The following is a 14746-nucleotide window of genomic DNA, read 5'->3' on the forward strand; positions in this document are numbered from 1 at the left end:
CTCTGCTTTACTTAGAATCATGAAGATTTCACACTGCCCCGGAGAAAAATTATGAAAAGAAACCTTTATGTTCACAATATAAATTGAGACCAAAAACATGTTTAGTTAAGTGGTAGCGCTTGTTAAAATGCAAATGAAGAGAATCTGTGGTGATTTATTTAATTTTTTTGTTAAAAGCCAGAGTTGAACACATAGCGGAATCAAACAGAAGGTTCAAAAGAGCATCAGGTTTTTGATATTGACCTTGCAGGACATTGATCAGTGGAGTCATTGTCACCTGTGCTGTGATATTGTAGTTCTATGAAACTACTTCAGGCAGATTGCTTTCAAGCCCTCACTGGAGTCCGTACAGAATTCTCAACTTGTGTGATATCAGGTACTATTCAATAACAGGTCACTGTTATTGAAGTGTGGTGTTTTATCATTGAATGTAGATCATGTCCATTTTAAGAAAGTTTAAAGCCCTAGGGTTGACTGACTATACAAACCTGATGAATGTGACAAAAAAATGCTACAGTATTGTAACATCACCAGACATATGGAGATTTCTCACTGCATGACATGGGAGTAGAATTAAGAGTGCAGACTGGTGTATTCCTGCCTTGCACCTGGTTCACATTCTGGTATAAGGCATGCATACTGTATTCATTGGTCTTTCCTCCAGTTCAACATTAATGCCCTCACATTGTAAGCTCATAAACAGGGTCACTTCTTGCAGGATGCCAATGAACAGTGAGACAGAGAGTCAAGCCAAGACTGGCAACATGGACACAGATACATGGTGTAAAATACTGCAAGAGGTCAAACAAAAATAATTTACATCCAGTGATTTATAAAGTTCTCAATGAATATGTACAGTTTTCATATATAAATAGGACATATGGAATGTCATTTACACAAACACAAGGCAGGTAAAGGTAGAGCACATCCTCCGATAATTCTTATTTAGATATCGTTCAATAATTATTTACTTAATCAACATTATATTAAGAGTCACTCCTCTCCTCTTTACATAACACTTTTTCCATTGATGTATGGCTCTCACATCAAACCTTCTCATTCTAACATGATACTTTTCTACATAAGCCCCCCGTAATTAATATTGTTATAGGAAAGAACCAAATGAAAGACTGTTGCGAAGGGTCCTTCAGAAATCTTGGCGGTTATTAAATCTTAAGGTTATTATTATCATGTACTCCCAACAGAGACATTTGAGCACATAGAGACATAAATAATCTTCTCAGTCAGAGTCGTGACAGTCTGGTAGTGCTGACTCATCCCACTCTTAACACCTGGACAATTCCATAAGACATACTTGTACTGTGTGCATCAAAGATCTCATTTTAACTTAATTCCAAGAGGGAGAAGGGTTACTCTTAAAGGAGTACTTAGCGTTAGCGCAGTTGCTAACTAGCGTTTGCGCAATGACTAGAAGCTTATGGTAACTGCTAGCATGCTAGTAAATACCACATACTTCCAGTCATTGTGCTAATGGTGGTTAGCATTGGCTCGCAAAACTACAGTACCGCTAACTTCCTTCATACTGGATGCAAAGACATAAAAATGGTATCCATGAGTTCATCTGACTCTGGGGAAGTAGATAAATGCCAAAATCCCGAAGTATCCCTTTAAGGTTAACATTTATCAATACCATGTCTGCTTTAACCATTTTACTTGTAAATTAAATCACCCCCAACATTACATTTCTTTTTTTTACAGACCATAAAACAAGACTGACTTTCCAAGTCATTGTGGAGCCCTTCTCTGTCCTCTTGAAGAGCAAGAACAACGTCCTTCTAAGGAGAGATTGAAGAGCTACATAGGAATCTGTCACATCAGAAACCGTTTTAAAGCTTATGTAGTGTCCTCTTCACAATGTTCAGTTGGTTACCACAGTGATGGGAGACATCATGCAAGGACATGATAAAAGTAATGTGTGCGTCTCTGTCCTCTCCACAATTCTTCCTCTCTCTGTCCCCTCAGCTCCAGTGAGCAGGCGCCCCTGAAACTGACGGCCGAACAATACCCTTTGGAGAAGGCTTGGATCCAAACCAGGACATCTGAAAAACACAGCGATGTTTTCCGATTATATCAAATGAAATACATGTATCACTGGACTATTACTATAGTTACAACTGGGGAAGGGCCCGGGCGCTGGAAAAATAGGAGGGAATTCATCTGGCAACTGGAGGGCTGCTGGGTTCACATCCTGAAGACATTCCCCTATCGTTGGGCCCTTGAGCAAGGCCCTTAACCCCACAACTAGCTCTCCATCCAGGGGTGCTGCACTACAGCTTGACCCTGTGCTTGTCTCAACTGTATATGTGATGTGTGCTTGAAAGCTATGGTAGCCCAGATTGTTGTCTTTCCAATTTTATATGACACATGAATTGTCCATTTTTGATACTCTTCTATATATTCCTTGTTAACATGCATCGATTCCCTATTCGCCAGTCTCTAATTAACTATATGCTTGCACCTGTTACGCACAGCAGGTGCCTTAAGTCCTTGTCTTCTTCATGTGTTTGTACAGCACTGATGAAGGCATAAGGCCTAAACATATTAGTACTTCCACCTTCTGTATTCTTCGGTGCATGGATTCAATTAATTATTCAATTTTTCCATCTCGGCCTCTTTGGGTTTTTCCCTTTTCGTGGTTTGAGTGTGAGTACTTTTGGAACTCTACAGATATATTCTCTCCCACGCACCGGCCGCCTTTTATTCTAGCCTGTGCGCAAACCCTCATACTGGCTTTCTAGTCTCTAAAATAACAATTTTCCTCCGGATGCAGCTTAGGTATTCAAAAATAAACAACAGATAGCAAGTGCATTTAACCTCTACGGGCCACGGTGGCAGTATTGAGAATTTTGAAAAAAATACGTGCCCATTTTTAACTGCCTCCTACATCAACTCAGAAGCTAGGATATGCATATTATTAACACATTCGGATAGAAAACACTCTGAATTTTCTAAAACAGTTTGAATGGTGTCTGTAAGTATAACAAAACTCATATTGCAGGCAAAAACCTGAGAAAAATAGATTTAAAAAGAATGAGAAATGTGGCCAATTGAGGACAAAAATAGTGTCATGGCCTATTTCCATACCACGCTGGCTGTGGTATGGCCATAACGCCCATTCATTTGACACAGAAGTTTCAGGGAACAGATGTCTGAAAGGAGGAAGTCACCTTGTACTCCAGCGTCTCTTTTAACATGTCCTCTTCCTCACCAGTGAAGTTCAGCAACACAGACACCGCTCTGATCAGCTGATAGGCCTGAGACAGAACGAGAGGGGGACAGAGAAAGATTTAGACTTCAGCCAAGACCATAGACGTCCAATACTGATGGTCTAGCTACGATAACAGGGACCAGGTAGATTGCCCTCACCTCAGCCTCTCTGGACGACATAAATTTTAGCACCACGTGTTTGAGGTACTCAAAGTTGATCTCTCGTGAGTCATTGAGGTCAGAAGTGTTGGTGACAGTGGTGTTTGGGCCAGGGGCTGGGGATGCAGCAGGCTCTGGAAAGGTTCTGTCTAGCCTCTCCTGCCTCTCTCCTCTCCCTTCCTGGGCCCTTTCCTTCTCCTCTAACTCAGTTTCAGGTTTCAGCTTCTGCAACAGGAACACACAGGCACAAACCATCACACACGAAGCTCAGCACATGGACCATATTCAAAAAAATAGAAAAAAATATTTGATTTAGATTGGATACTCATACTAAAAGGTATCTAAATGTCTCACCAGCTCCTTCTGCAAGGTCCTCTTCAGCTCGGCTAGCCTCTGCTGCAGCTGCTTAATGGTCTGTAAAGCAACAGGCATCCAATCAATAACAGCACACACTGAAATGGACCTGCTCCAGATATTTCAGACAGGGAGTAATTATTCAAACATGCCTGTGTGGTGATCATGGTTTTTGTTTGGTCCAGGACTGACCTTGTTCTTGTCACTAAGCTGCTGCTCCAGGTCTCTGTTGGCCTCCTGCATGTGGTCCAGGTCGTCCACGGTCACGGTCCCATTCTGGTCCGGTTCACACACCTCTGGAGTCTGCAGCTGCAACGTCAGGGTCTCCACCTCCACCTCCAGCTCAGACACCTGAGACAAACACACAGAGGCACAGTCAGAAAACACATACAAAAAGTCCAATCTGTAATGACAGACTTGAGTTATGTGCAGTATGGAAGCTAAGGAGGACATTAAGAACAGGTTTAAAGTGTCTTAATGGCTGTGTGTTCTGACCCGTGACTGGCAGGAGTCCAGATGCTTGTTCTGGGTGAGGAGCTCCTGCCTCAGGCTGACCAGCTGGCTGTCCTTCTCCTCCTCCCTCTCCTGGGCCCATGCCCGCAGCCTCTCCCCCTCCTCCTGCAGCTGGGACAGGGAGCTCTGGGCCCTCTGCAGCTCTGCAACACAAACACAGTGGAAGGAAGCATCAGACACCACACGGTATGAAGTCAACACTACAACTTCTAAATTCACATAGCATGGGAGACAGAGGAAAATTGCACCTGACAACAGAGAAATCAAGTGTTTACCATTGCAAAGTGTTTGGAGTTCCTCCTCTCTCTGCTTCAGCTGCTCAGTGACGTGGGCCAGTTCCTGCGATGTTGTTTGATGTGACACCGTCATCTGTCCTACCTGGAAAAGGAGACAGTGAACGTCCAATTTATTTATGAGCACAATCGACAAGCTGAATTCACGAATTTGGAAACAGATCACTCAAACTGCCCGAGTATGATTAAGCCAATAGCATTGGCAAGTTTTGGAAACCTCATTCCAACAGAGTGTAGAGAATATTGTTTGTTATTTAAAAGAGTACAGAAATGTATGATGTAAGTGTGATGTCTCTCCAGACCTGTAGTTGGAGCTCCTCCTTCTGTCTCCTGGTGTCCTCCAGAGCCATGGCTATCTCCACACTCACCGTCTGCCTGCTGCTCAGCTCTGACTGGGGTGACATACAGGGACATCATTACCCCGTGTGTACGGGCAACATGACCATGGTTTGAAGTTGTAATGCAGTAGCTATTCTCATAGAAAGGAGTGGCACAGCACGCAAAAAAAAATCTGGAGTGACCCAGGAATGCAATTGAATTATTATTTTTCTTAAAACTCTTGTTTGTTTATCAGGAAATCCGTGACTTCCTGTTTTCAACTGACTGCCTAATATAAAGCAGGAAGTGTGTCTGACCCTAGCCTGCTCCAGCTCCTCTTCCCGTCTCCTCAGAGCCACGTCAGCTTCATCCCTCCCTCTCAGCAGACATCCTCTCGCCTCCTCCAACTCACGCTGGGAAACACGAAACAGAGATGGGTGGGTGAGAGAGAAATGTGGGATAGGGACAGAGAAACACAGATAAAGGGATGTTAAAGAAAGAAAAACAGAAAGAGGGCGTAGGAACAGTCTAATAACGACAGATACATATTTGATGGCCTTGTTTGAGTCCCGTTCCATGCCAGCCCTGTAGCCGAGATCAAATTACACGGCAACAGATTACCAATCCACCGAGACCAGTGGATAAACTGATCAAAATCTGCATCAAAACGTTCAAATACCAAAGTGAAAATGCACCTTAACAGTCAGGCAACAAAACTATGCAGCACATGTCACTGAGAACAGTTCAATTAACTAAAATGTCAACATCTACACATCAAGTGAGAGCTGACAACTGTAACTCACAATCCTAGCTTGGGCAGAGGTGTGCTCTGTGTCCTTCTCTGTCTGCAGTGCAGTGAGCTGCTCCTCCAGCCGGCCTGCCCTCTCCTGGCCCTGCTGCTGCAGACTGACCCTCTCCACACTCCACTCTGCCTGCTGGGGGTGACCACAGGGGGAAAGGGCAGTCTCAGCATCACACATGCTTACATTAACTGTGTCCCTGGCTCCCATAGGATACACGAAGAAGTCTAATCAGTCTAAATAAATAAGAGGTTCAACTGCATTTGCTCCAGCCTCAGCTTTATTTACAGTGGTGGTAGAGCATCTTTCACCGGAATCGGACAAATATTTACCAGTTTGTCCAGACGTGCTTGCTTGTCAGTGATCTGCTGCTCAGTGTTCTTGAGCCTCTCGTTGCTCTCCTGCACCTGCTGTTCCAGACCTGCTATCTGTAAGACAGAGAGCAACATGGGGCTGTGTGTGAGAGCACAAGAAGAAAGACTGAAGAGAGAGCACAGGTCCGAAATGCTTACATACTTCTCTCCCACCAGTGCCCGTTCTCTTACCTGTTCGTCCGTTCTCCCTCTGTAGTTCTTGGAAGAGTCGTCTTTGTGCCGTAGCAGGTTCTGTAGTTCAGTTACATTGTGGTTGATTCTGGATATCTGGGAGAGTAGAGATACAATATGCTTACCAGATGTGTTCCGACAATTGTTCATTTGTTGCTGTTAAACAATGAAGCATCTAAGCCAGTTGCATGTGAAGAAGTATATCATTGTGATGAAGAGGTAGAGGGCTGTTTACCTGAGTCTCCAGTGAGCTAACCGTGTCCGCATGGTTGGTGCGTGCCTGCAGCAGCTCCACTCTCGTGTCCTCCAGCATCTGCTCCAGAGTGGACTTCTACACATTTACACACAGGGGGGGAAAAAACGAGGATTGCTCAACACTTGAACTGACCATCTGCACTGACTCTCTGCACCTTAGCACACATGCACTCACTCACACACCCATATACACGCTCACGCTGCATACACGCTCACGCTGCATACACGCTCACGCTGCATACACACTCACGCTGCATACACACCACGACTGTTCCTATTGGACTTTATTTATTATTGCTAAAACTATCTCCATATCCCACTTCCCCGGCACATGTGTAAATATTATACTTTACATTTGTTTGAGTGCCTTCCTTGTATTTATACTTCTGCTAAATGTTTATTCTATTGTTACTCCATTAACCCTTCACACTCGTACCCGTATACAGGTTGAAAATGTGCCTAAATTGGAACAAAGTGGCTGAACAATAACATGCTATAAATGACGTCAGAGCTCAGGCTCTGTGCTTCAAAGCGCTTTATGGGTTTTGAACTGACAGCTGTTCTACTGGTCCCATTCGGTGCTCAAGTTCAGTTGCCTCCATCCCTCACGCTGATTGGGCAACTGGAAGAAATTCACTACTGTAAGTCGCTCTGGATAAGAGCGTCTGCTAAATGACTAAAATCTAAATCTAAAATTGGCCGCAGAACACGCACCTGAATGCACTCACAATTCCTTTCTATGATCCCCAAAATGATGATCTGTTTCTCTGAATTGCCTTGTGAAAGCCTAACTGTAAGTTCGTATTTTAGAACTTTGCTAGTCATGTTGGCAATAGAACAACCTTTCAAATGATGCCCACCTGACAAAGAATGCGATTTATAAATGGACCGTTTTGGGATTTCGTAAACAACAGTAATTGTGTGAGGCGGGGCTGTAGGGCTGTGTTCCAAACAAAACAAGTGTGTTCGCTCTAGTTCCTCAACGCCACAGCTAGGAGAGCTCTAAAAACACCTTTCTAGGTGAAGACTCATCTTTGATTCATTAAAGACATTGAAATGACTTAGGAACTGTGCACACTTTGGAGACAGCAGTTAGTCCTCTCACTCAAACCCTTGTTATTATTTTGTCTTATGTTGCACCTACCCCACATTTTCCAGGAACATTCTTATGTTACTGAATTTATACAGAATATTTTAAGATTTGCTTATCAACAAATGTGGCAAAAAAGTACAGTAAATGTAAAATGCACATAAAATCAACAGTGCAATGTGCTGTGTCAGGTGAACTGCTGTGTCCTGAACTTTGGTCTAATAATTTCCCCATAATCTTCTAACTGCTCGCTTTCAATTGCTACCGTGCTTATGCATTTCATATTTCTTCTGTAAGAAACATTTCAATTTAGCCCTATCCATATAGGCCAAGGGTTAAGCTTCTATTTGTATTCATTATTGGTTCGATTCTTATGGTTGTCGTACTGTTGAGTAAGCATTTCATTGTACCGTGTACACCACGTGTTTCTGTCCACATGACAAATAAACTTGACTTGAAATGCATCACCATTCAAATCTAATTTCATTCGTCACCTACTTCGGAAACAACAGATGTGGACTAACAGTGAAATGCTTACTTAACGGTTCTCTATGGTCTTTTCCTTACACCAATTCCACAGGAGTCCCTCTGTCTTTAGGATTAGCTGACTGTTGTAGTTACCTCTTTGAGCAGCTCCTGGAGGAGCTCGTCTTCACTCAGGTTGCCCTGCAGACGTCTCTCCAGAGAGGAGACCTTCTCCTGCAGGTCCAGCAGCACACGGTCCTTGTCCTCACCAGTCACTGCCGCCTGGGGACCACAACAGGGAGAGAGAGGGATGGGTCAATTACAGAGCATACTGGGTGAGATATGGGCAATTCCATGGTAACGGAAATACGCTGACACTCAGATTTTTCACTTTAAAATGTATGCCAAGCAAAAACATTTACTGGAAAAACTGTGCAGAATTGGAAAACAGAAATATGGGATTGCCCATATAAGGAGTTACATTCTGATCTGGTCTTACCTTGTGTTGCTGCAGCTTCAGGGCATTGTAATCAGTTTGTAAGGTATGGAGAGACTTCTCTACAGCTGCTACAGTGCTCCGCGACTGAGAACACACACACACACAGAGAGATTGCTACATTGTGAAACATTTTATAAACTGTTATCACATTTATCTAACTGTATTCATATTCTGTCATTACAGATATGTACCACTTCAATAGAGTGAAATGATTTTTCAAGGAAGAATCTATGGGTTAGAGGGCTAACCTTCTGGAAGTCCTCAGACACCTGTTGGATGACCTTCTGCAGGTTCTGGCCTCTGCCCTCCAGCTCAGCAATCTTCTTCTCCGCCTCCTCCTTGACCTCCAGCAGCTCCTTTCTTAAATGAGACCACACACACACACACAAACCTGTACTGTTAGACAACAACCAAATCCTCAGGCAACCCAGAAGAAAACAGGCAAACTTCAAGATAATTCGCACACAAACTCTCCCTTATACAATTTTTTAAATATATATATATATTTTTAAAGAGGTTAGGGGAGCAAGATCTTGCAATCACTGTGTCCTGTCCTAACCTTTCGATCTCCAGCTCGGTGTTGAGCCTGCAACTTCCTTGATGCTCCTCTCCCAGAGCCCGCAGCTTCTCCTGGGCTTCGGCCAAACCCTTCTTGGACGTCTGCAGCTGGGTCTCCTTCTGCTGGAGCTCTAGCTCTCGCTGGCCCAGCTGCTCCTCCTTCCTCAGTAACTACCAGAACGAAACAGGAGACACCACAGAAAGGACATCACTAAAACAAATGTTTAACTACTATTATTGTCTAGGGTAATAGGAACACGTTTGCTCCCACCAAAGTGGTGTTTAACCAAGGTGGATCGCTACCGACATAGCTACAGCTTGGATCAGAATAAACAGACATAAAGCATAAAACTACAATATGTTTTGAACTGCCTCCTACATGCCACGTGGTGGGTTAGAGTTAGACAGTAGGACCTTGTTGTCCGTAGTGCGTACCATGTGTTTGACTTTGGCGAGCTCCTGCTGCTGGAAGCCATCCAGCTCGTCCAGGTCATCCCTCTTCTGGAACAGAGTAAGGCTCCGCTCCATCATCTCATCTAGCCGCACAGACAGAGATGCCTTCTCCTGAGGGGCCCCAGACAGAAGAGATCTCTCATCTACACAGGCAATGACTGACTGGCTGAATGCGAACCTAGAATATTAGTTAGATGTTAGCGTACCTGCTCCAGCGTAGACATCCTCTCCATCCATTCCTACAGACAAAGACAGGAATTAATCTAACTATAAACACACACAAACGTATGCCTCGTGGTGCAAAGGATATGATGCTCACCTGATCTTTCTTGTCCAGGGCCAAAGCCATGCCTTCGGCCATTTTGGCTCTATTGGCCTGGTGAGTCTCATTCTGGTCCTGCAGTTTCCTCATGGAGGCTGCATAGTAAAAGAAAGCGAGAGAGTGAGAGAGAAAGAATGAGCAATAGAACTGGCGAGCCAAAGATGGCTCAATTGAAACAGCAGGTTGTAGATTTGTCAGTGGTTAGTAGCTGCTAGCTTTGAAAGGGTGAGAGTAATATTGACCATAGAATGTGTCCAGTAAGCCAAGTTAGGTGTTTCCCAGAAGCAGGCAAGCAGTGCATCTAACCATGGCCAACACAGACTTCCCAAATTGACTTATTTGTATAGATGTTTTATTGTTATAGGTTACGTTAGTACATTGGTGTTTGTTATAACATTGACTATTACAAAAAAGGGGAAGTAATAGACATTTACATACTGATGAAACGTCCACTGTTTTATATTGTCTCACATAATTGTCATAGCAGAAATACTTACCTACTTCCAAACAGTGCCACAAACATTTAAAAACAATTATGTCAACAAGCATGTAAGTCCCTTGTTTCAACAATATATTTTTTTTTAAATATGGAAACCTATAGAAGTGACAGCATATGATTCTGAACCCCTCCTTGATCGATTGACGGTGCTTTGGGTGACCATTACCCCAGCCAGCAGACAAACAAATGAGAGAAAGAAAGAACGCAAAATGGGAGGAGATTGGAAAATAAAGGTACGTACAATCCTGATGTTTTTCTAATGCAATTTCAAGCTTGTCCTTGGTCTTCTGCATGAGTCGGAGCTGCTCAGCGTAGTCTAGAGGCAGGAGGTGTGGTGATGGAATACCAACAGCACATAAAACAAACACGTACACACACACACACACACACAGGAAAGGGGGACAGGTGGATGAGGGTAAAAGCCATGGGGAGGAGGAGGAATAAAATAAAAACATGATTGAGAAAAAAATGGAAGGGGGAAAAAAAACAATGATTTTCTTAGATGAGAAAACCATCCTGGTTAAGAGGCTGCGTGAAGATGTGCAACCTTTAACCTTTTCTAAGGGGTCACACACACCACCTCTAAGGGAGGAGTAGCTATCAGACTAATCTGGGAGAAAAAACACACAGAACCTAAAAGGTAGACTAAATGCCATGGCATTTGCTCTTAATGTTCACCAGATGGGAATGTGGTAAAGAATAAAGAAACATTGTAAAAGATACCATATCATACCACTTGTGAGGGGCGGTGTTAAGAACAAAAGCCAAGAGGTCGAAACTGAAGCCAGACACCCGTTGGTTATGTGACCTTTCACCTGAGCGTACTGCTCTTGGTAAAAGCTGTCTCTAAGCACACTAGACACAGATCTAGAATCAGCTTACCCACCACCAAACCTAACCTTAATTATTGTTGTGGTAAACGCAAAACTAACCTTAGATGAGTGTCTAGGCCTGGGTGCAACCACCTCATCCTACTCTGATTAAACTGGTTCCATACAGACATGTCTTACCTGATAGTTTGGCCTCCAGCTTGCGAATCTGATCATTCCTTCTGAGGATCTGGGAGGAGAGGTCGTCCCTGGAGCTACTGCCATCAGAGGCCTGGAGGTCAACACAAACACAGAGAACAGGATCCTCATCAGCACAGCAGGTCACACTGGAGCTTCCATGGTTATGTGGCAGCAGGTACTAGAAACATATATTGTGGATGTTGTAGAGTCTATGAAATATCCCACTGACAAGATATATCAAAATTATATTTCATTTCAGAGGTACCCAACTCATGTCTATGAGTGTGTTTAGGGCAATTCCATGGGAACAGAATGATGCAGAGACTCAATTACAATTAAAAAACAATTACTTCAAAAGTTAAACAAACCATGCAACTCTATGCACAAGGACTACTTTTAACAATTTCCAGTGAACATTTTACAAAATCACATTTTACTCGAAGAACAGTGCAGATGCAAACCGTCATTGTTACCAAACTTTGCATTTGCACTGCTCTTCGTGTAAATGTGTTTTTGTTCAATTTTCTGTGGAAATTGCCCTATACCTAAATTTGATGTCATCCTGATTTTACTTCACTACAAATTTGATGAGGGATAGCCTACCAGTTGATTTGATCTTACTGCCAGTCAATGACTTAAATAATTCAAAACGGTGCAAACGGGAAAGGAAAGACATCAGCCCCAAGACACTGGATCTGGCTGACACTGTAAGATCAGCCACTCCATTCATAGTGTCAAACGTGGAAGGGGGGGACAGAAAAAAACAACTGAACTGATTAACACTTCTGATGCTTTTCCAATAACATCAACACAATTCAGTATCTAATGATATTCTGAAAGTTATATCATGTCTGAAACAACAGTGCAATGTGGAATAACACCATCACATTGACTACTAATTAGCCTCAAAGATTTAAGCGGAATTGTCTCAACATTTAGTATGTTAAGCAACCTTCCTTTAAAAGAGAAAAGGACCATCGTGTGTTTGTTCTAGTGTCTACTTGTCATGTGTGGTCAAGTGAACAGAGCAGGGCTTCATGTTACATAGGTTTGTGCCTTAAGACTCAACAATGCCTTAAAGGGATAGTTTGGGATTTTGGCAATTACTTTTTATGTATCTGCTTCCGGTATGAAGAAAGTTTTACTAGCTAATGCTAACTAATGTTAGCGCAATGACAAAGTCTACAGGAACAGCTAGAATGCTTGCTGTTTGCATAGACTTCCAGTCATTGCGCTAAAACTAGTTAGCAATTGCGCTAACGCTAGTTAGCAACTTCCTTCAAACTGCATGCAGAGACATAAAAATTATGTCCAAGACTTCATCTGACTCTGGGTAAGTAAAGAACGGGCCTCATTGCCGAATCCTGAACTATCCCTTTAACCTGCTCTACAAATGGGGAATATTTCTGAGTTCATGTCATCATTGACAAAAGAGTGGTGGTATCGTACATTTACACACTTGACCATGGAATCCACTGGCTTCTGGATGCCAATCTCCAGACACACCTAACCATATGACAACAGGCTAGCTGACTCACTGACCCAAATCATAATCCAAGAGACAATGTCGACTCGTATATAAAAAGACAATTACACCAAACTTCAAAATGCAGCAAATCGCTTCACTGCTCTTTCCCTGGCTCTGCATACTGCCTATACATTAGGCCTACTTATTTGCTGATATTCATAAAGCCAATAGTAGATATCCATCTCAAAGTGTGAATGCAGCACTGTTGACATCGCGGCGCAGGGGCATTTTGATATGCTGCATGTAAATGGTAGTGAATTACATCATCATGACAGTCCCTGGGGCTCTTATCTGGCCACAGAGGGAAACACTAATGGAGGGCCTGGGCCATTACTGTCAGGTGGGGGCCACAATCTCTAAAAACACTGAGAAAGCCTATCATGTTATAGATCAGTTATGTTGAATTGAAAGAGTGTAAAGGATATAAATGACCTTTATTTACATTTCATATGTGCAAAACTTAAGCCTATTCAAAGTAGAGGCCATAAGCCATCTTTTCTTCCTTGATGTCTTCCTTGTAGAATAGCCTGGGTAACCTTGTTTTGTGTCATACGACCAACTACTCTTAGTGGGTTCAAAAGATGACTGGCATGGACTGTGTGACAGTGAGGTAACAATACTGGAACTTACAAAATCATCCCCGGAGTCTGCCCCCACTGACGTAATGGACTCTTTGCTGCAGGAGCGAGGCATGCGGACACCGGTCCGGGGAGCTGTGGCAGCCTCCTCAGCAATCTTCTTTTTCAATTTGGCAAACATCTCCACCTTGCCTTAGTGTGTCTTTACCCAAGTTTACTGCCTGCTACTAGTTCTCTCCCCAAAAGCTCCACAATGCAAGTGCTCTGTCACTCAGGCTGTGGTCGTTCAGGGTCCCAGAACAGCTGTATTCCAGTGTAGCCTCCTCTCACAGGCAGGGGTACTGTCATTGTCATTCCTCTTTCAATCTGAAATAGACAACAGAGTGAGTCATGGCAATCAGCACGAAAACTATTAGAGATGCAGAATGAGGATATGCTACTGTCTGTAGCTACCTTATACGTCGTTTTGGCCTTATGATTTGTCATGTCACCAGATTAGTTGACAGATTGGTGACAGCAGGTTTGCTAAGACATACATATGAAGAGGCTAACGATATTTCAGCTGGATGACAAAACGATGTAAATTAGCTAGCTAGATACTCAGTATTGGCAATGATAGCTGCTTGCTTGCTAGTTAGCTTTCGTTACCATTCTGTAGAAAGCCCAACATTTCGAGATTTAAGAAATCCGTCGGTCCCAGCTAACTGTTCACGGCTGTTTGATCATGAATTCCAGGAAAAGATAAATGATTTCAACAAATGATGGCTATCAGCTAGCTAGCTAACTAGTTATTGTTAGCCTTGCTAGCGAACTTAGCCAGTTGATCAAGGGAATCTCTTACCGTTTGAACTCAGGAAAAGTAACACATTCCTAGAGAAGTCCATTGTGTTTAACGTATTCTCTGCGACGAATAACAACTCTACCGTTTCCCAATATAATACATCTACAAATATACTGCTTTGCGACAAATATGTTACTATGTCTGGACTGTATTTTGGCTAGCTCTCTAACATCAACACGTAATATGCCAGTACACTGCGTTAGTGTTCATTGGACAAATCTAAAAGGGTGTGGAAAGGGATTCGCTCTACTTCATGTCAGTCAACAAAAACAGTATGCTGGAACCTGGAGGTCATAAAATGCATTGATTGTACACTAAGTGGCCAAATGTATGTGGACACATCTTCAAATTAGTGGATTCAGCTATTTCAGCCACACCCGTTGCTGACAGGTCTATACAATCGAGCACACACCCATGCATTCTCCATAGACAAAACAT

The 14746-nt window shown here is 43.0% G+C and overlaps 1 protein-coding gene across 2 annotated transcripts; it reads right to left on the reverse strand.

The window, feature by feature from the left end:
• Positions 1-812: 812 nt before the first annotated feature.
• On the reverse strand, positions 813-14638 carry LOC115199935 (golgin subfamily A member 1). Of its 2 annotated transcripts, XM_029762495.1 has the most exons (24): positions 14309-14637; positions 13520-13833; positions 11362-11452; positions 10593-10667; positions 9850-9947; positions 9737-9769; positions 9513-9641; positions 9079-9248; positions 8768-8879; positions 8520-8603; positions 8177-8302; positions 6446-6541; positions 6211-6306; positions 5998-6093; positions 5669-5800; positions 5183-5278; positions 4850-4939; positions 4530-4632; positions 4237-4397; positions 3934-4092; positions 3742-3801; positions 3388-3612; positions 3189-3275; positions 813-2060 (listed from the first exon to the last, which is right to left on the reverse strand). In XM_029762495.1, exons 2-24 carry the CDS (start codon positions 13646-13648, stop codon positions 1980-1982), a joined length of 2529 nt encoding a protein of 842 aa, XP_029618355.1. In that variant the 5' UTR covers positions 13649-13833; positions 14309-14637; the 3' UTR covers positions 813-1979. The 2 variants fall into 2 exon arrangements, with proteins under 2 accessions (XP_029618355.1, XP_029618356.1); XM_029762496.1 differs by lacking the exon at positions 10593-10667 and having other exon boundaries at positions 14309-14638.
• Positions 14639-14746: the final 108 nt, after the last annotated feature.

Source organism: Salmo trutta, chromosome 9 (assembly GCF_901001165.1).
Source record: "Salmo trutta chromosome 9, fSalTru1.1, whole genome shotgun sequence".
Classification (NCBI taxonomy): Eukaryota; Metazoa; Chordata; class Actinopteri; order Salmoniformes; family Salmonidae; genus Salmo; species Salmo trutta.